Below are 22,740 nucleotides of genomic sequence, written 5' to 3' on the forward strand. Positions count from 1 at the left end.
TCTAGCACGAGCAAAAATGACCAATTGGTCATCGGTACATGTAATCCCATTTACATTCATCCTTCAGATAGTCTTGGAATGACCTTAGTACCAGTTTCATTCGACGAAATTGGATATCGTTCCTAGAGAAGAAGCGTGTTGTGAGCTCTTTCAGGTAAGAACAAATTAGGGTTTATTAATGGGGAATCTAGAAGACCTAGTCCCGATTCGCCTCAATTCCATCAATGGGAGATGTGTGATGACATGGTAACCTCGTGGATCCTCAATTCTCTTGCTAAGGAAATCTCTGACGGTGTGGAGTATGTAAATGACTCAATCGAGTTATGGAGGGAATTAGAGGATCGTTATGACCAAACAAAGGGGGCAAAATTGTATTAGATTCAGAAGGAGATTAATGACCTTGCACAGGTATCCTTAGACATTACTACATACTATACACGAATGAAAAGATTGTGGGAGGATTTGAGCACCTTGAGTGTCAAATCTCAGTACAGCTGTAATTGCACATTGTGGAGCAAAAGAAACTATGCATAAGGCAGAACAGGACCGACGGCTTATCCAATTTTTGATGGGACTGAATGAGGTCTACACAATAGTGCGAGGAAGCATTCTTATGATGAAGTCTCTGCCCTCTATGTCATAGGCTTTCTCTCTACTAATACAAGAAGAAAAATAGAGAGAATTCAAGCCTAATAGTCAACTCAGTCTAGATTATACTTCACTGCATGTAAATGCCAGTACACAACATCAAAATCCATTTGGAGCCAGGAACTTCAATACACATTACACATCCAACAACAATAATAAGGGTCGTCCATTCTGTGACTATTGGAAATGACCAGGACATACAAGGGAGAAGTGCTACAAGTTACATGGATACTCTCAAGGCAATTCTTACAATAATCAAAACTCCAATCGTGCCAATGCTCAACCCTATAACCAGGGGAATAACCAAAACCACAAGTTCAACAGAGGAAAAGGATACGTGACAAATGTACATGAGACCCCAACTGATATGATTCATGAGAATGGAGATGAACAGGACCTGCAAGATGAAAAATCAAAATGTCAATTTAACAAAAGAGCAATATGGACAGACAATGAACTCGCTGTAGCACTTTCAAGTAGGATATGCAGGAGGATCTTCCAGCAATGGCAATGTCACCAGTGGTAGTGCCAACTTTGCAGGTATTGTTGTATGTACTTCTTCCATTGATTTTGACAAACCTTCATGCAAATGTTTTGAATCAAAGGCTGATCTTTGGATCATAGACTCGGGAACATCTAACCATATGACCTTTAACAAATATGCACTCACTAACATCACTAAATTGCCATATCCTCTACTGATAAGTCTACCAAATGGATATAGAGTAAAAGTTCTTGAATTTGGAGATGTGATACTCTCTTCAGGCATTGTCCTACATAGGATTCTTCATGTTGCATCATTCAAGTATAACTTGATTTCTGTTCACTCCTTTGCAGTACACCTTAGATGTATTGTATTTTTCAGTGATACACTTTATTTGTTGCAAGTCCCTTCAATGAAGAGGCCTCAGGTGATTGGTAGTAGCAAAGAAGGTCTGTACTATCTCTATTCCATATGTTTGAAAGGTAAAAAGACTATTTTACCTTTTACTATTTCAGCTTCCTACTGCAATTGTATTCCTGCTCCCAATGTAAATAGTCATGAGTTTGTTATTCATACTCATTTTACACTCCTCAATCTGTAAATACTTCCATTTCAAGTAATAAGGATGCGTCTTCATGTATGTTTGATAAGCATGATGTAAACTCTCTATGGCACAATAGGCTTGTTCATGTTCCTTTTGTTAAAATGAGAGGAATATCCTTAATTTCTTCAAAGTTTGCACCAAGACAACCATTTATTTGCCTCATATGCCCTATGGCAAGACAAACCAAGCTCCCATTTCCTCAAAGAACCAGCACTACCTCCAAATTATTTGAACTAGTACACATAGATATATGGGGCCTTACCATGTAACCACCCATGATAACTACAAATATTTTCTCACACTAGTGGATGACTTCAGCAGATCCACTTGGACTCACCTATTGAGCTGCAAATGTAATTCTCCTAAGGCTTTAAAGGCATTTGTGACCATGATTGAAAATCAGTTCAATACATCCATAAAAACTATTAGATCTGATAATGGCTTGGATTTTACCAGCCATAAAGCATGTTCATTCTACCAATCTAAAGGGATCATACATCAGAAATATGTCCCTATATACCACAACATAACGGTATAATAGAGAGAAAACGTAAATATCTACTTGAGACTGCTAGGGCACTCATGTTCCAATCTAAACTCCCAACTAAGGGTGTCTAACTGGTGGGCCGGTCCGGGCTGGGTAGAAAAATTAGTAACCGTACGGGTTGGGATCCGGGCCGGTTACGAGTTGGGGCTTATCGGATTTAACGGGTTCGAGTTCATCCGAGTAAAAAATGAACCGTAAGGGTTACGGGTACAATGGGTCGGGTCGGGCCGGGTTAGTGTAATTTTTTTTGTATTTTGTATAACTATTGTAAGTTATATTAATATAAAGTAAAAATATAAAGAATACAATGAAGATCGGAAAAAGTTGCACTTATAAATTGCAAATGCTACATTTATTTCAAAATTCAAACTTACAAATTGAAAGGTTTACATTTAACAACAAGTAAATTAACCAAAAAAGAGTAAATTCAAAGGTTTTGCATAGCCTTAGTAAGTTCGTCATAATCAATATGAACTGAGTGGCCTTCTTCTGGAGTGTTAAATCAGATGGATTACCATGTGTTAATATATCTCCAAGTTCCTCGTCTTCTGGGCTATAAACAACTTCACGTCCTTGATTTCTTCGTTCCGATCTAATCCAATCTCTGAAACATACTAAAACTTCCAAAGCATTGCTTCCCAATGAGTGACGGGTGTCTCCAAGTTATTGTCTTGCTTGGCTAAATGCACTCTCTGATGCAATAGTTGAAATTGACACATTCAGCACGTCCCGAGCAATAGCGGAAAGAACAGGAAATTGCTTTCCATTCTCATGCCACCATCCCAACGGTGAAAATTCCTTTGTGCGAGGCTCTTTTTGCTTCTGCAAGTACAATTGAAGTTCATCAATGTTCCTACTACTGGTTTGAGTGTTAGAAAATGTAACAAAAATATTAAAACTATCAAGGCCTTCATCATCATCCACAGTAGTAGAAGTGGTACAGTGCATAGTAAAATTAACATTGCCAACATTAAGAGCAGCACAATCAATTACATTTGCATAATAATTATATAATTGTTGTAAAGAATCATTTAGCTTGTTCATACAAGCATATATATATATATATATATATATATATATATAGGGTTTCAATTGGTCCAATCTCCATATAAGTATATAAAGTATTCATTAATTGGTAACAATCATATATCTTAATAGAAGGATTTAAAACAGCACCAATTAAGTAAATCGGAGGAATTGGAAAGAAGTATTTTTTGAATTTTGCTTGCATTTGTTCAACAACATCCCTATATTTTTCTTTCTTCTTAAATTCAAAGAGTAGAAACAAAATTTCAGCTATATGTACTAAAACCATAGTAACAATAGGATAATATGCTCCAGAAAACTCAACAGTAGCTGTATAAAATTTATGTAAAAATTTAATAACATCATTAATGACCTCCCAAGTAGTAGTTGTTAACATACGGTTTGGATCAGTACAATGCGCATTAGAAACTTCAGTTATTGGGAATCTATATTTGTAGAAATATTTTAAAAATATATATGTATAATTTCATCTAGTAACAATATCGTCTGGCATGAATCTGGGTTTAGGGTTATACTCGGTACACTTATTCTTAAATTTCTCTAATTCTAGATTGTCTATTATTTTCTTGAATAACACCAACTGCTCTTTTAACATGAGTAATCTCAGTTGAAAATAAATCAAGGCCACTTTTAACAATTAAATTATAAACATGACATGCACACCTAACATGAAAAATTTCGGCAAGTGGTGGCTGCAAATGCAGTTTTAATATTGAAATTGCGGCATTATTGTTAGAAGCATTATCAAAAGACATACACAATACTTTTTGCTTGAGATTATAAAATTCAACAACTTCACAAATAGTAGTACTTATAAACGCAACAGTATGACTCTGATCCTCATCATATTTAAAAGTGATAATGCATTTTTTCATACAATAGTTATCATCTATCCAATGATATGTAATTGTCAAATAATCATTTCCATTAATAGCATCGCCGATATGAGAAGTTAGAGAAACTCTACAAGGAAGGTGGCTAAACAAATAACGTATGTATATTTGATATTGTCCATGAAGTCTAAAGATATCAGATCTATAAGTACTTCTAAGGATACCTTTAAATAAAGGATTATGAATCCTTTGAATATACATAATAAGATATGATGAAGAAGCAAAAGAAAAAGGTAGACAACCCAAAGCAATCATTTTTGCTAACTCCTAACGATCCTTCATTTTATTATATTTTATAAGTCCTCCGGTATTAGGGTTTAGAGTTGCTTGATTTTCATCTCCATCAGAGACTCATTCTATAGGATGCTTAATTCTCATATGTCTACTAAGCGTCCCATTCCCCCCTAATTGTCCTCCAGTCTTATGTTTAAAAGTATCATTACAAAGTTTGCATTTAACTCTATCAGTACCTTCTATTTCGTCAAAAAATTTCCAAACCTTACTTCTTTTTCTCCTATTAGTAGTCGGAGCCACAGGTGGTCTACTACTAGCACCACGACCACCACCCCTGCTACCAGCTCCAACACTACTAGGTGTAAGTGGTATCTCATCTTCCATTTCTAATTCATTATCTTCTATACCGATATTTTCCTGTAATTATTCATAATCTATATTATTATCAGGTAATGTTTCAGGAATATGTGCAAAGTCATTTAAATTATTACCAGATGTTGAAGCAGAAGTACTACCTCTTTTTTTGTTTTCCCGATTAGTAACCTTATTACAAACTCTTTTTGCAGCATTAAACGTATTGTAAAAATTTAACTACTAGAAAAAATTAAATATGAAAATAAAATAGTAAATAAGAGAAAAAGTTGTAGGGAGTGCACCGAATTCGGCAATAAATTGAGCACTTGATGAGGCTTCGTAACTCCAATGTTACCACGAAGAAACGTCAATTGTTCCAATTTTGAAGTTGAATTGTTCAAACTTCAAATAATAAATACTACGATAAATTAAATTCCAAAAAAAAGAGCCAAATAGTTGATTGCACTTTAGGTGAAGATTCAAGAATGAGAGAATATAAGAATTGATATTGAGAAATGTGAGATGAGTGAAGAAGTGAAGAAGGGGGGGTGTATTTATTGTTTTTCAAAGGGGTGTTAATAGAAAAAAACCCAAAATGGGCTATTTGTGAAAATCTGCCGTTGGGCAACGGCCATAAGGGCAGAAGACCGTTGCCTACGGTCAGAAATAAGGCCCACTATTAAAAAAATAAAAAATTAACTAGCCGCTATACCGGTCTGGGCCGGTTAACCGGTTGAACAATAAAAACCGTTGACCGGGTTTGGCCGGTCCGGTTAACCGGTAGAATTTAAGTAGACGGACCAACCCCCTACCCCTTTAACCCAGCCACACCCGGCCCCTTGTACCAGTTCGGGCCGGTTCTGGTTAAACCCGGATCATTAGACACCCTTAATCCCAACCAATTATTGGGGAGATTGCATCCTACCAGCCACCTATCTGACAGATAGGCTGTCAACCACTTACCTTAATAACAAATGTCCCTTTGAGTTGTTATACCAAAAGAAACCCAATTACTCTCACTTGAAAAGCTTTGGGTGTCTCTGCTACCCCACTATAGCCAAGACACACAGAGACAAATTTGAACAAAGAACTACCCCTCACATCTTTGTAGGATATCCTTTTGGCACAAAAGGTCACAAGGTACTAAGTCTGACCACCAAGAGAATACACATCTCCGGAGATGTAATCTTTCATGAAAATGTTTTCCCATTCTCCTTAAGTTCTAAAAATCTTCCTTTCCTGTTGTTCTTAAGACAATCTCATTTCCTAACTATGCTGAGGACAGTAGTCAGGTTTCCCCTATGAACATTGGACGGAGTCCTGTTAGTATCACATTTCCAGACATAGAACACCACTCTGAGACACTTACCAATAATACACCTTCTCTAAATACCTCTGATCCTCCATCTCCAAATGATAACAATTTGCAGACTTCATCTACACATGTACAATCAGAAGCACCAATTTTAAGGAAATCCAATAGAAGTCATCAGGCCCCTGTCTACTTAAAAGATTATGTTTACCAATTGCCCAGTAATACTACTCAACTGTCCAATACTCCTCACTGCACCCCTTCACTAAATGCCTTATTTTCTAATCATCATCATATCACTCCTGATGCTCTATTTTCTGAAAGTCAGCACTTGGTGCTACGTGTTTGTCATGATAGCGAGCCATCTTCATATGAAGAGGCAACCCTCAATCCTGCTTGGCAAGCAGCCATGACACAGGAATTTGAGGCACTCCATGCCAACCATACTTAGGATTTGGCCCCCTTACCAGCCGAAAAACAAGCAATAGGTTGTAAATGGGTATACAAGGTTAAACATAGAGCAGATGTGAGCATCGAAAAGTTCAAAGCTAGGTTGGTAGTAAAGGGTTATACTCAGCAGGTTAGGATTGATTATACAGAAACCTTCTCCCTGTTATGAAAATGACAACAACCAGAGTCCTAGTTACAATGGCTGTTAAAAAGGGCTGGGACATATTCCAATTGGATGTGAACAATGTCTTTCTCCATGGAGACCTACACGAGAAAGTATACATGGAGGCTCCTCCTGGACTTGTAGTTGATCAATGCAGTCCAAGTAGAGTGGTATGCAGGTTGAACAAGTCATTATATGGACTGAAACAAGCCAGCAGACAATGGTATGCCAAATTAACCTAGGCACTATCTTCAAAAGGGTACCAACATTCTGAAAATGATCACTCCTTTTTCTGCAAGAAAACTTCCTCATCCATCATCTTTGTGGCTGTATATGTTGATGTTGTTATAATCACTGGGACTAACTCAAAAGAGATTGCAAGCTTGAACGCCTTCCTGGATCAAAAGTTTAGAATAAAGGATTTGGGCAGACTTCACTATTTCTTGGGTCTAGAGGTCTTATACAAACCAGATGGTATTCTTATTTCTCAAAGGAAGTTTGTTTTAGACTTATTGAAAGAATACCAGTGTTTTGTCTACATCAATGCCTCCTCACCTCTTGATCCTACTGTGAAGCTAAAAGCACAAGAGGGTAATCTCCTACCATATCTCACATACTGCATAAAATTAGTGGAAAAGCTCAACTTTCTCACCAATACTAGGCTGGATATAGCCTACAGTGTGCAACTCTTAAGTTAGTTTATGCAAGATCCAAGGGACACCCATTTGACTGCAACATTTCACCTTCTTAGATATCTCAAAAGGATCCTACCTTGGGTGTCTTCTTCTCTAACAATCCTGACTGTTCAATTAAGGCTTATTGTGATTCAGACTGGACAGCTTGCCCGGACTCTAAAAGGTCTGTTGGGTACATTGTTTTAGTAGGAGACAGCCCTATTAGCTGGAAGTCCAAGAAGCAGGAGACTGTTTATTTGTCCTCAGTTGAAGCAGAATAGAGATCCCTCAGGAAAGTAGTTGGGGAGTTGGTGTGGTTGAGCAGGCTATTTGCAGAACTTACTGTTGCCCAATCAAGTCCTATCCAGGTGTTTTGTAATAGCCAATCTGCCATACATATTGCCAATAATCCAGTGTTTCACGAAAGGACCAAGCACATTGAAGTCGACTGCCATTTTGTAAGGAACAAGCTGCAAGAAGGCCTCATCTCTTCATCATGTGAATACTCACAATCAGTTGGTTGATATCCTTACTAAGGCCCTCACATAGGTCAAACATTCAGCTGTCTTCCATTCTCTCTATCTCTTGCTCTCTTTCTTCTCCTTTCTCAGAATGTTCTAGTAGACTCCATGGGAGCTCTGTTAATCTGAGCTTCCAAGCATAAATTCATAATTGATATGATATAATGGTTGATAATATATTAAATTTATGAAGATTCACAAGAAGAAGTATCAAAATTGCATTTTTTTAATAAAATGAAGGTTAAATCTACTTAGTCAAATATCACTGAGCCAAAATCAAAAAAATTCAGCACTAAAAGCACAAATTTCTGAAAGAAAAATTCTATCTTTTGACCTTTTGGCCCCCTCATACTATATTGTGAAAAAATATTTGGCTAAATATAGAAGTTTTACACTATTAACCAGGGGTCTCTAATTTGAACTTTAAAAATAAAAAGATATTGATAGAAAATGCTTCTCCCTTAATATGCCTTACACAATTAGAATGCGAATTAATTTGGGCCCAAATACCATATAGCGGCGGGAAATAAAAAGGGCAAAGATCTCATTTGACCCACGACCGAAACTATTCATATTTGGTAGCAGCAAAAGTGCATATGTATATTTTTTGCATCAAGAAAAAAAACATTTGGTGCTATATTTTGAAAACATAAAACAAGAAGGGTCAAAAGAAAAAAAAAAGATTAAAACAAAAACCAGCAGCCGTAGTAGGTCACAAATAGTAGTATATAGAATCTTGAAAGTGGAAATGTTAACTACCGCTAAGAAATTAAGTTCAGTATATATGAAACAAATTTCACTGCTGTTTTCTACACCTTCTTCTTCTCCCTTCATTTCTTCATCACCTTTTTTATCATTTGGTTCCTCAATTTCTATATTTACTATCCCCTCCATCAATCCACGTGTCACTCAATTCTTGAATTTAAACTTTCAGTTCAGGTTTGTGTTCTGCTCATTTCTTTTATATTTTCTTTGCTCCAAATTTTCATTTTTGGAATGTGGTGTTTGAGATTTTTGCATATTATCAATTTATCATGTGTTTATTTTGGCACCTTTTATGTGTATTTTGTTCAAAGTTTTCATTTTTGGTTGAGGGTATTTAAGCTTTTAGCTTATTATCAGTTTATCATGTGTTTTTTTTTGTTCAAGTTTTTCATTTTTGTTGATTATCAGTTTATCATGTGTATTACCATTTCTTTAACTTGTTTTGTTCAGAGTTTTGATTTTTGGTTGTGGTATTTAAATTTTTTATTTTCGCGAAGAAGGGGAGCCTTGCGTAACTGGAACTGGTAAAGCTGCTGCCATGTGACCAGGAGGTCACGGGTTAGTGGAAACAATCTTTTGCAGAAATGCAGGGTAAGACTGCCTGCAATAGACCCTTGCGGTCCGACCCCTTCCCCAGACCCCCCTCCCCCCGCATATCGGGAGCTTGGTACACCGGGCTGCCTTTTTACTTATTATCAACTAATTTATGTGTTTGTTTGGGCACTTTTTATGTGTATTTTGTTGTTGAGGTAAGTGAATGAATAAAAAGTCTACTTCTGTTTAGTGTTTAAATTTTTGGATGAAGCGGTTTATGTAATTTAACATGGTACAAGTGTACGCACGTGTTTGAATCTGAGCAACACTGTCCGATGTATATCTAATACAAAATAATTCAGTGAATCACCTAACACGTAAAGGGGCGTGTTGCAAACTTAAATAAATAATGAGAAGTAACTCTGCTCGCGCAATTTAGAGGTTTAGATGAGATGGTTTGCACAATTTATCTTGTTTTATCATTTGGTGCAGTCTTAAACCATCTGTTTCATGATGTTATGCATTTTCTTAAGACATAGAATGACTGTTATGCGATCCTTTGCATGAAAATGCAGATAGATGTATAAACTTTAGAGGCTGTTGAAGTGTCCAAATGTAATTTACTTTTACTTGTAATGGATAAAAAAACAGAACGATGGCATCTCACGTTGTTGGATATCCTCGTATGGGGCCCAAAAGAGAGCTTAAGTTTGCGTTGGAATCTTTTTGGGATGGGAAGAGCAGTTCCGAGGATTTGGAGAAGGTGGCAGCTGATCTTAGGTCATCCATTTGGAAGCAGATGGCTGAAGCTGGTATTAAATATATTCCGAGCAACACGTTCTCATATTATGACCAGGTCTTGGACACAACTGCTATGTTAGGTGCAGTTCCGCCAAGATATAGTTGGAAAGGTGGTGAGATTGGTTTTGATGTATACTTCCCGATGGCTAGGGGAAACGCCTCTGTACCTGCCATGGAGATGACAAAGTGGTTCGACACCAACTAGTAAGTGACGACTTTTCATTCAAGTGTTTTAACAACTTAGTGAACTCTGAGATCTGTTGCATATCATTGTGTAATTGAAGGTTAATATGAGATTCTTGTTCTTGGATGCAGCCACTACATTGTTCCTGAATTGGGGCCAGATGTTAAGTTTTGTTATGCATCTCACAAGGCAGTTAATGAATACAAGGAGGCTAAATCGGTAAGTTTATGCCTCATACTAAAAGTTTCGACTTTCTTTCTTGTTGCAAACTATATTGCTCGGAGTCTCCGAAAATGCCACTGGGTGTGTCGGATCTTCCAAAAGTAGTGCATTTTTGGAGGATCCGATATGGGTGCGGCAGTATTTTGGAGAGTCTGGCAGCATAGGTTGCAAATGTATATTAATATAAATGGTACAAGATGTTATATAAGGAGTTCTCAGACTCACAAGCATCAAATATGTCATTGCAATGAAGATCACATTATGGGTGGTCCCTTTTTTTGTTCTTAATTTAACCATGGTGTCCGGGCGAGCTTAAGCGCACCTCGACTAATTCCACGGGATTCCTGCTAGCTCCCACCACCAACAAGTACTAGGTAATTTTGTCCACCAAGGCTTGGACAGATAGGACGAAAATGCCTAGTGTTTTTAGGTCTCTGTTGGCATTTGAACCTAAGACCTCATGGTTCTTAACCAACTTAATGGGTGCTGTTGCCTGGGAGTAGTAACAAATTTCAAGTTTCAGGATTAACTTACATATTTAGATAGGAAAACCAAAAAGACTCTGATGCATAATTCGAGGATATACCGAAAAGGGTCAACTCTGCTAAGAGGTCTGTTGAGCAGTTTGTGTCGTCAGTATCATAGTAAAATTGCACTTAGTAACCCCTATTATTTTGTCTTTATTGAAAACCATCCTGATGTGGTATTGACTCGTATTTTCCTAGTATAAACTGATAGCCACATGTCAGTTGTTTTAGTTTGTTCCTCCAATTAACTGAATCTTTTGGAATTATTTGGTGTGCTGATATTGGTTTCAACTTTTTGATTTTGCAGCTAGGTGTTGACACCGTCCCTGTTCTTGTCGGTCCAGTTTCCTTCCTCTTGTTATCAAAAGCAGCAAAAGGTGTTGAAAAGTCGTTTCCTCTTCTCTCACTGATTGACAAGATTCTTCCTGTTTACAAGTAAGATAAAACAAATTTCCCTTATTTATTATTTATCCTGTATTTCTATCTCATAATGTTCACCACAACTGCCTTGTATCATGCTGCTCATTTAGGGAAGTCATTGCTGAACTGAAGGCAGCTGGTGCAAGTTGGATTCAGTTTGATGAGCCTACTCTTGTTAAAGATCTTGATTCTCATCAATTACGGGCATTTACTCATGCCTACTCAGAATTAGAGTCGTCACTTTCTGGTTTAAACGTCCTCATCGAGACATACTTTGCCGATGTTCCTGCTGAAGCTTTCAAAACAGTGACCGCTTTAAAAGGTGTTACCGCATTGGGGTTTGATCTAGTTCGTGGATCAAAGACTCTTGATTTGATCAAGAGCGGTTTTCCTTTGGAAAAGTATCTTTTCGCCGGAGTAGTTGATGGGAGGAATATATGGGCCAATGATCTTGCTTCTTCTCTGAGTACCTTGCAAGCTATTGAGAACATAGTTGGAAAAGGTAATTCCTTATAACTGCACTTTTATACGTTGAATCGTGAAATCTGACCGCATTGTTCTCAAGAAACCTAGAAATTTATGTTAATTGTGATTTCCTTTTTGTTCTCTAGCTTTTCATTAGGAAATTTAACGGCATAGAATAGGAACCATAAGGTCTGTTTCAAACTTTGAAGTATCAGTCAAGCAATTTTGGCTGTTTAGTTATTCCATTATCCTTTGTTATCGCCACATTTTTCTACATAATGTTAGTCTTCCAAAATTTAGAAGACTTTCTACACTTTTGGTATGCATGTTGATTTTTAGACATGTACCAATAAAGTGAATCCTCGGTTTGCTCTTTGCTTTATCTAGAAATAAGGAAATAAATGAAATTAGTGCAATCTTTGCAACTGTATATATAACAAAATCTTAGTCTGTGCATTATTGGAAGCATATGAGTGACGTTTTTGGGCATTTTTCTTCAGACAAGCTTGTGGTCTCCACGTCCTGCTCGCTTCTCCACACTGCAGTTGATTTAGTGAATGAGACTAAGTTGGATGAAGAAATTAAGTCATGGCTTGCATTTGCTGCACAAAAATTGGTGGAAGTCAATGCATTGGCAAAGGCATTAGCTGGCCAAAGAGACGAGGTATTTTTACATATTTATGTTAATCATCTACATGGAAGATTTATCATCATTCTGGATCAGGCAAAGATAAATCTGGAACATAATCGGATTTAAATAGTAATGAATCTTTAAATCGTAATAGTGGTCATATTTTACAGTGAAGTTTCTGTCTGCAGGCGTTCTTCTCTGCTAATGCTGCGGCTCGCACTTCCAGAAAATCCTCTCCTAGAGTGATAAACGAGGCTGTTCAAAAGGCTGTAAGTATATTTAGGTGTTTTATAATTAATATCGATTTTATTATAGTTTAAGCTGTTTGGAATTATCGACTCATAATTCGCATCTCATGTTCAGGCTGCTTCTTTGAAGGGCTCTGATCATCGCCGAGCCACAAATGTCAGTGCAAGGTTGGAAGCTCAACAGAAGAAGCTGAATCTTCCCGTTCTTCCAACCACTACTATTGGTTCTTTCCCTCAGACGTTAGAGCTAAGAAAAGTTCGCCGAGAATACAAGGCTAACAAGTTAGCTATTTACTTGTGCAGTTACTCTTTTTAAATTTGTTATGGTTTATATCTGCATATTAAATTTTTAGGCTGCTGCAAAAGATAATAGCCGGCAAATGTATATGTTTTGTATGTTAAGTATAATATACATAAATATACAAATAATATACATAATCAGTGTATATGGTTTGTATATTTGGGCTACCACCCACAGTTAATTTCTGCCGATGGGCCAAAATAGGATCTCAGGGGAAGGATATGTCAAGTATATAACAGAGGAAATCAGCAAAGTAGTCAAACTCCAGGAAGAGCTAGACATTGATGTTCTTGTGCATGGAGAGCCGGAGGTGAGATATATAAGTCAAGTAATTGTCTATATGCTTATGCCAAAGAAGCTGAGAACACTTGAATTTCATCATCAATATGCAGAGAAACGATATGGTTGAGTATTTTGGGGAGCAATTATCTGGCTTTGCTTTTACAGCCAATGGATGGGTTCAATCATATGGATCCCGCTGTGTTAAGCCACCAATTATCTATGGTGATGTTAGTCGCCCGAAACCAATGACCGTCTTTTGGTCTTCACTGGCGCAGAGCATGAGTAAGCGCCCGATGAAGGGAATGCTTACCGGTCCTGTTACTATTTTAAACTGGTCTTTTGTTAGAGATGACCAGCCGAGGTTCGAACTTTTAAGCTTGAACACAGTAACCTATCTTTCTTTCCTGCCGCACTTCTAATTTAACTGATTTGTTGTTGTTTTTTAGGTTTGAGACTTGCTATCAAATTGCTTTGGCTATTAAGGATGAGGTTGAAGATCTTGAAAAGGCTGGCATTACTGTCATTCAGATTGATGAAGCTGCTTTGAGAGAGGGTTTGCCTCTTAGGAAGTCCGAGGAAGCTTTCTACTTGAACTGGGCTGTACATTCATTCAGGATAACTAACTGTGGTGTTCAAGACACTACACAGGTCCATATTCACTCTAAGTTTTCATTATAAATATAATTATAACTATGTGCAAAAGTATGAAGGGGAGCCCTGACGTAATTGGTAAAGTTGTTGCCATGTGACCAGGAGGTAACGAGTTCGAGCCGTGGGAACAGCCTCTTGCAGAAATGCAAGGTAAGGCTGCGTACAATAGACCCTTGTGGTCCGGCCCTTCCCAAACCCCGCACATAGCGGGAGCTCAGTGCACCGGGCTGCCCTTTTATGTGCAAAAGTATCTTATGCTAGCTTCTTCTTCAAAAGTTATCTTCCTACATCAAAATATATATCCTGGATAGTCTATTTATTATCCTACTAAACTACCATCAGAATTCATGCACCTGTTCACTCCCAGAACAGGAAGAAAAAGGATAAGAATAATAGAAAAGGTTAAGGAACATAATGTTTCCCATGTCCAATGGTATTGCAACAAGGGGGTGGAAAGACTCATAAGCAAATTCGTATGTGTGAAATTGGTGATTCCTTTCAAATAGTTGTCTCATGTCTGATAAAGCTAAGAGCTCGGTAGAGCCTGGAGGTGTTTTGTGTTATTAGGGAGCTTTTTCTCTTTAAGGTAGTAAATCTCTTCTTTGCCTCGGGACTTTGTTGCAGTAGTTAAAACGTAGCACATGATCTGTGGGTTAGGGGCATGTCACGAGTTCAAACCCTGCAGCGGAAAAAAACGTGGTTTTAAGTAGAGAAGGGTGGAAGGGCGGGTTATTATCCACCGAGTTTCAGACCATAGGCCAGCTAGCCCATGGGGATTTATTAGTTTAAAAAAAGTATGTAAATTTTATCTTCTTTTATATGATTCTGATCATTGTTGCCATTTGTTGTGACAGATTCACACCCACATGTGCTATTCAAACTTCAACGACATCATCCATTCAATTATCGACATGGATGCTGACGTGATCACTATCGAGAACTCCAGGTCAGATGAGAAGCTTCTTTCTGTTTTCCGCGAAGGAGTGAAGTATGGTGCTGGCATTGGCCCTGGAGTATACGACATCCATTCACCAAGGATTCCATCGGCAGAAGAAATTGCTGACAGAATCAGCAAAATGCTTGCAGTTCTTGATACCAACATCCTTTGGGTTAACCCTGATTGTGGCCTCAAGACACGCAAGTACACTGAAGTTAATCTGGCTCTCAGCAACATGGTAGCCGCAGCTAAGATTCTCCGCGCACAGTTGGCCAGCACAAAGTGAGATAGTCGATCCAACGATGAGTCTTGTTTGAAATTACAAGAGCAGTGTTACTTTTATGTGCAAGAATCAGGGAGAACACTCTTCTCCAAGAAATAATATGTAGGCTTCTGAGTCTGGCAAAATTAGTTGTATGAATATTTCTTTATCCATTCTATTCTAGTGTGGTTTATTTCATTCCAATAGATAGTGGAGAAATTTGGGTTCTTTGAAACTTGAGTTTTGGATAACTTAGTGTAGCAAGTAACATAACTTATTTTTCAAGTCATGACGATTAGTTATAGTATTATTTGGCGACTCAATAGTATAAAAGAATTTATTTACTGTCGGAGTAGCAGAAGCCAGATTTGATGAAGTAAGAATAGAAGCAGAGAAATGAATTCACTGAAAGATGAAGCTACTGTGACAACTCAAGAATATGATAATTTTGTGCCATCATCAGAGCTAGCTCAGGAAAACGCCTCTTGACACTCTTCTCCTTAATATTCCACGCTATAACAATAATAACTCAAGGCAGATCCAAAATTTAAAGGCAACGGGGCCACCTCATATATATCCATATTTATCAAAATTTTCATACATAGAATCTGACCTCGAGACAATAGATGCATATGCACTCAATATATATATCAGATCTGACCTCAAGAAATATCAATTATCAACATGAGAGATTACAGTTAACTTGAATGAAATTTTACTACTCTATCCACATGAGATATTTTCAGAGGAAAAAAAAAAGATGAAGGTACATTCCATATACAAAGTTCACTATTCGCAGCATGATATCAAATTCCACAATGGTACCACTGAAGAAGGTGACTTCTCAAAAGATGCAGTAACCTTTTCAGCACCAATGGACTGTTTTGGAGATTTAGTTTCCGTAGTTTCCATGAAAGGTTTGGTTTTGGAGATTTCATCTTCCATGTCCGAGGGAAACAGTTGCCTGAAATTGGAAAAGATGTCAAAAGAATGTCGAAAAGTAAAGAATCTTAGCTATTAGCTATATCCATTTGGCTCAAGATGTCAAAAGAAAGTAAGAAAGTAAAGAAGGGTATTAGCTATTGGCTATTAGCTTACGTTTTGTTAAAGCTATATAAGCGACCTTGGCAGCATTTCTTCTGCCTGTTTCTTGGACTTTGCAGCATCCCCATGAACGACTTCTTCTTCAATTTCTACACTTGAGAAGAATGTGAGACTCGCCAATCCTGATTGTTTTATATTCAGACAAGCAAAGTTCTTCATGTTGCGCCAGTTGTTGCAGGAAACTCTTGTAATTGCTGGTATTACTCTGCAACAAAAAGAATAAAAAGGATGAAAAAGTAAGGTCAGTTATTAGCAGTATAGAAGACATAACGTGAATGACATTATCGACTCCAGGGCCCATGCCAGCACCACACTGCACTCCCTCATGGAGCACAGAAAGAAGCTTCTCATGTGACAGGAAGTAGTTATTGATATTCAAAAACTTAGAAAATGATAATACCTGAAGATAACTAAATACCACTGAAAATACTCATGTTACTTCTCATATTAAGAGTGCAATAAAATATGATCTAGAACAAAAAGCAGAGCGGCAAAAGAATTAAAAATCAGAACAGGTGTACCTCTTAAAAAAGCTAGCTTGGAAAGCTTAAGCAATGTTCTAATTGTCATGCTTTAACCTTCTGTCATTCCATTGGATGCGATTTCCTTGGCCAAGGTAAAAGGAAATTACATCATATTGATAACAAGTGAAATAAATATTCACTTCTTATTTCTCGAGTGAAATTGTGGTATCATGTTAAGCAAAGAAGGATCCTTCGCTATAACATCTATTAGTAACTCTACTGTACTTGCATCAAATGAGAAGCCCCTTCCAGTCATTTCCTTCGAAAAAGTTATCATTTCACTAATTTTGCCAAACTTGAGAAATCCTCGCACAATAATATTATAAGTGACATCGTTTGGCGAATGACCATTCTCCTCCATTTTTCTTAACATATCTTTAGCTTCATCTAACAACCCTTCTAGACAAAATCCAGTAATTATTATTGTGTATGTAATCACATTGGGAAACAATCCAATTAAAAAAAGCTTCTCAAAAATAGCATGAGCTTTGTCGAACCGGCCATGTTTGCACAATCCATCAATTAAAACATTATAAAGTTCAATATCAGTATCTTCTCTCTTTACTTCCAACTCATGAAATAGCGATATAGCTTTCTCAAGAAGCCCAGTCTGGAAATAACCACGGAGCAAAATGCGATTAGTGCATAAATCAGGCTTGAGCCCTATAGATAGCATCTCATCAAAGAATTTTTGCGCAAAGTCAATTCTTCCAACTTCAAATAGACCTTGCAAGATAGTATTGTAGGTAACAATGCTAGGTTCCAATCCGTTTCGAGGAATTTCATGAAACAAATGCATGGCCTCATCCAATTTCTTCTTCTTGCAATATCCATTTATTAATATGTTACAGCTAATAGTGGTAGGCTTAATGCTCTTATTAATCATGGAATCAAAAAGTCTCCTTGCTCTATCCATTTGACCGCGTAAGCAATATCCATCAATTATAACATTGTAGGTAACCACATTAGGCTCCACACCTTTTCCAGGCATGTGTCTCATTACCTCCTCAGCATCTTCAACTTTCCCCTCTTTGCATAGACCATCTGTCAGTATGCTGAAGGTGCGGACATCTGGATAAATATTAAGATTTACCATTTCGAAGAACAAAGTACTAACCTTCTCCCACAGACCAAATTTACAAAGACCATCAATCAATGAACTATATGCGATAACATCTGGAGGAATGCCTTTTTGTTTCATCTCTTCAAAAAGGCTAATAGCAGCATCTATCATTCTATCTTTGCATAGGGCATGTATAACAATGTTGTAGATAGGTGTGTCCGGCTTAACGCTTCCTTGTTCCATTACCCTAAGCAAATCGAATGTTTTTTGAGTATGGCCCATTTTGCTAAGTCCATTCATGACAATTGAATACATGACTTCATTAGGCTCACAAATATTCTCTCTCACCAACTTTTTGAACAAGTTAACGCATCTTTTATCTTACTTTCCGCAAAGAGCCCCCTTAGTAAGGTGCTAAACGTGAGAACATTAAATGGAATGCCCTTCTTCAAGTAAATGGCTAACACCGAAAATCCGCAGTCAGAACGATGCACTAGGCAATAATTGTTGATCGCGATATTCAAGATGGAATCACTAATTGGGATGCCTAATTTCAGCATTTGTCGAAAGAGGGAAACAACAGCTGAGTAATGCTTCATATTTAACATAGTCTTCAATAATTTAGAGAAGCTAAAAACAGAAGGAAGAGGCTGTGTACTGACCATTCGACCAAAGAGAGTCAGAGCATCATCTAAACACTTGACATTATCAGTATTGCTATGAGATGAAGAATAATATCTGATTGCAATTGCCGAAGCAGAATGAGAATTAGCAAAGGAAATACCATTACAAGAGTAACGCAGCAGAGGAATTCTCGTCATCTTCAATTTGGCTAAGGATTTTTGTCGGCGGGTGGTGCTCCGCTTCGGTGTGCCCTAATTTTGCACGGAATCCATTGTTTGGTTCAAAACCAATAGTAGTTAAAAGAATTAATTATTTTTTTACTACATTTTCCTTGGAGTAAATAGCGTTGGAATATGTGTTAGGAGTATTTATGTGAGATAGTAAAGGTTAATATGGTCAATTCCATTGCTAATTAATACTAAAAGGTGTATTTCTTAATCTGTATGAAAACTTCCAAAAAATCACTTATTTTGGACCGGAGAGAGTATAACTTAAATAACGAATTTTTCAATTTGTACGAGAAAGTGAATTTTTGGGTTTGGACATAAGAATTGTAAGATTCCGAAAAAGTGAATTTTTGGGTTGTTTTTTAATTTTTGTGAGCCATTTGAGTCGAAAATTTTGAAAAATAGTTTTTTAGAGTTTTTTAATTTTTTCTTAAAAGTTGTAAAATTGATGTTCAAGTGAAAATTGAAAATTTTATGGTCAAACACTAATTTAAAAAAAGTGAAAAATATAGCCAAACGGGCTCTAAATTACCTAAAATTTTAGTATTAGTATTAGTATAATAATAACAATACTTCCTTTAGCTAATAATTCCAACCAAAATAAATTTCTTCCCATAATGTATACTTGAATAACCCACATAATCCCTTGAATCAAACGACTCCTCACAGTCTTAATATGTTCAAATCAAATTTTTAGGTGACCGCTCCCTTCCCAACAATTTAATTTAACGAGCAAAATAGCTAAATTGACACATGTGCATGCACCAATTTTTTTTTAAACAAGTCAATTCCTCAACTCTGGCGTTTCTCAATTTAAACGCCAATTTTTACACTAATAGTTGATGCCATAAGTACTAATAAACGCCTCTGACTATTAATTACAAATTATTAAGGAAACGTGAAGAAATCATCTAGTATTTTTTGCCTTCATCGCGATGATCTATCTATCTATATCTATATTATTATAAAAGCATGAATACAATATCGGTTTACCAAAATAACCTTATAATATTAAGTATAATAACTCACAATAAAAGGACATAATCGTAATTCTAAATATTAGCCTTATAATCCTATTAGTTTTAGGACATATACCACACCTATAGGAGTCCTATTAGTATACTTACTTTCGGGCATAGACATTTAATACTACATGTTAGCATGTAATACGTTAGCTTTTTATTTTTTTAGTATTTTGGTTGACTAAATTGGAGTACTATTGGGTCTTAGCAAAGATTGTAACGTAAAATTTCCTATTAAAATGTTTTGGCGTCTTAGAAATTAGGTTTTGGCTCATCCAAAAAGGTCGTGATGCTTTTGATCAGTACCTTTTAATTTATTAGAAGGTGAAAAGGAAATCAACGATAATTAATCTTTGTCTTGAAAATGAAAGTTAATAAATTAATCTATCTATATCTATATTTATATATCTATCTATCTATATTTATTATAAAAGCATGAATATAATATCGATTTATAAAAATAACCTTATAATACTAAGCACAATAACAGGACATAACCGAAATTCTAGACATTAGCATTATAATCCTATTAGTTTTAGGACATGTACCACACGTTAGGAATTCTACATGATATCCTTAAGGAGTCCTATTAGTATATTTACTTTCGGCATAGACATATAATACTACATGTTAACATGTAAACTAATACCTTTAGGAACACGTTAGGTTTTCTTTTGGAATAATTACTTTCCGGGTAGAGACATATTTTTAGTCATGTAATCCTATTACTTTTAGGATATACTTTTTAAAAATTTCTATTACTAATTTAATTTGAAAACGTATTATAATATCCTATTACTAATTTAATTTGAAAATGTATTATATTATTCAAATCCATTTAGAAAAAGAAGAACCTATATCTATCTATCTATATCTATATTATTATAAAAGTATGAATACAATGTCGGTTACCAAAATTGCCCTAAAATATAGCTATAGCATTGGACATAATTGTAATATTTTCTTTTGTATCCGAATTGGTTTTTAATTTAGCGTACTTGCTTTTACTGATTTATGACTTGCGGGGAAGGTTGATTGGGGATTTGAAAGAGTTTGGGTTGAAATCGGAACACTTGGTTCCTTAAGGTTGGCTTAAAAGGACAAGTTTGACTTCGGTCAATATTTTGAGTAAACGACCTAGGAATCGGGATTTGACGGTTCCAATAGGTTCGTATGATGATTTCGAACTTGAAAGTATGTTCGGATCGGATTTTGGATGACACGAGAGGGTTTTAGCGCCTAATAGTGAAAGTATAAATGTCTTTATGAATTCTATTGATAATTAACAACAAAGAAAATAATACTCTTGTGCATGCTTCTATTCAAATTGAATTTATTATGTGCTATTGATCTATTTTTATAATTTGAAAGATAAAATATTTTTAAAAATAGTTCAATATTAGATAATATGGTAATTAGATAATATTAGATAAAAATGGTAATTAACATTAGATAATATTGAAATGTTTAGAACATCTAAAACTTTGAATTCAACTAAAAGTAATATTATATTTGTACCTTTAGGCCGTTAAACCTCTATTTTGGGAATTCCAACAATAAGCTCTAGACTTTGCTAATAATCTATGTCTATATTATCTATCCATCTATCTATCTATCTATCTATCTATCTATCTATCTATCTATCTATCTATCTATCTATCTATTTATCTATATCTATATCTATATCTATATCTATATCGATATCTATATCTATCTATATCTATATTATTATAAAAGCACGAATAATTTAGGTTAAATGTTGAATGACTAAAATATTCTTGAAACATTGATCGACTTTTATAACCTTATTTATTTATATAATTTAAGAATATAATTATAAATTACCTGAGACTGATTTTTCTTTCCATTTAAGCTACGCATACATTAATGCTATATAGTTTACTTGGGTCAAATTCTAGACGCCTATTTTTAGCCGATTTGGTTCTACATAGCTCAACTTTTTTTTAAGCCTTTTCCTATTTTTACACCAATATTTTGCTTTATTTAATTTTCTCCCACAAATTTCAGTTTACTCGCCACTAATGTTTTTTTTTTTTGTAGCCTTTTCCTTTTTTGACAATACTATTATTCCTTATTTAATCTTCTCCGATAGAATTCAGCTTAATTGCATAAAATCATATAGGAAAAGAACAAGCCAATTATTCCTATAAAAGATGACATTACTTCACATTGTTCACACTACAACAAATGTAGTATTTAGCTACGAAATTATTAGCCACAACACAAAATTCGTCACGGATTATTCATTTTTCGTGACAAAAATTATATTTCGTCTTTAAAGACATGAGCTATGCACTTTTAGTGACAAAACATAAAATTTCGTGGCGAAAGTTGCGTCCACGAAAGTTTCCCACCAAAAAATGAGTTGGCGCCATTTATTGTGTAGTATTAGCCACAAAAGTAAAATTATTCGTGACAAATTATTTTTGTCACTAATGTTGCACACGATTTATGACAAAAATTTATTTGTCTTAAAATTAGCTGAACTTTCGATACGAAAAGGTTTCGTCACTAAAAATGTATTGCCAAATAGTGACGATTCAAAATTTGTAATTAAATGGTCTAATCTTCAGCCATAAAATTGTATACTTTTTGTGACCTTACTTTTTGTCACTAAAAATATAAACAATTAGTGACAATCATTGTATTGTCTCTAATCAACCTGCAATTTAGTGACAGCAAAGTTTTGTCACAAAATATACTTAAAATTGTAGTTAAATAATATGATTACTATGAAGCAGCTTTATAGCTAAATAATAAATAAAAAATTAATATAAATTGGAGTTGTGATCCCAAAAGGATTAATTATAAAGAGCTAGCAAGCCTAGGCTTTGCAGCGGTGCTGGATGTTTTGTGGATTTTTGATGAACTATTTACTATCAAGGTGAAAATTGAAATAAATTACAATTATATTGAAAGCATATTAATGAAAGAAATTGACCAACTAGGATTTCAAATATAATAGGAGAAGGCAGTAGGACAACTAATCCCTCC

General features: G+C 35.8%; 2 protein-coding genes and 1 pseudogene across 2 annotated transcripts; 2 read left to right on the forward strand and 1 right to left on the reverse strand.

Annotated features, from left to right (window-relative positions):
- The first annotated feature begins 6,771 nt into the window (after positions 1-6,771).
- Positions 6,772-7,691, forward strand: LOC109220678 (uncharacterized mitochondrial protein AtMg00810-like). The gene is made up of 3 exons (XM_019385138.1): positions 6,772-6,906; positions 7,036-7,327; positions 7,567-7,691. Exons 1-3 carry the CDS (start codon positions 6,772-6,774, stop codon positions 7,689-7,691), a joined length of 552 nt encoding a protein of 183 aa, XP_019240683.1.
- Positions 7,692-8,647: 956 nt separating this feature from the next.
- On the forward strand, positions 8,648-15,396 carry LOC109220679 (5-methyltetrahydropteroyltriglutamate--homocysteine methyltransferase-like). The gene is made up of 12 exons (XM_019385139.1): positions 8,648-8,870; positions 9,882-10,235; positions 10,347-10,434; positions 11,272-11,399; positions 11,495-11,886; positions 12,350-12,513; positions 12,669-12,749; positions 12,844-13,010; positions 13,234-13,339; positions 13,422-13,672; positions 13,758-13,959; positions 14,817-15,396. Exons 1-12 carry the CDS (start codon positions 8,680-8,682, stop codon positions 15,183-15,185), a joined length of 2,493 nt encoding a protein of 830 aa, XP_019240684.1. The 5' UTR covers positions 8,648-8,679; the 3' UTR covers positions 15,186-15,396.
- Positions 15,397-15,770: 374 nt separating this feature from the next.
- LOC109220680 lies at positions 15,771-18,758 on the reverse strand (annotated as a pseudogene).
- Positions 18,759-22,740: the final 3,982 nt, after the last annotated feature.

This window comes from Nicotiana attenuata, unplaced genomic scaffold, assembly GCF_001879085.1.
Source record: "Nicotiana attenuata strain UT unplaced genomic scaffold, NIATTr2, whole genome shotgun sequence".
Taxonomy (NCBI): domain Eukaryota; kingdom Viridiplantae; phylum Streptophyta; class Magnoliopsida; order Solanales; family Solanaceae; genus Nicotiana; species Nicotiana attenuata.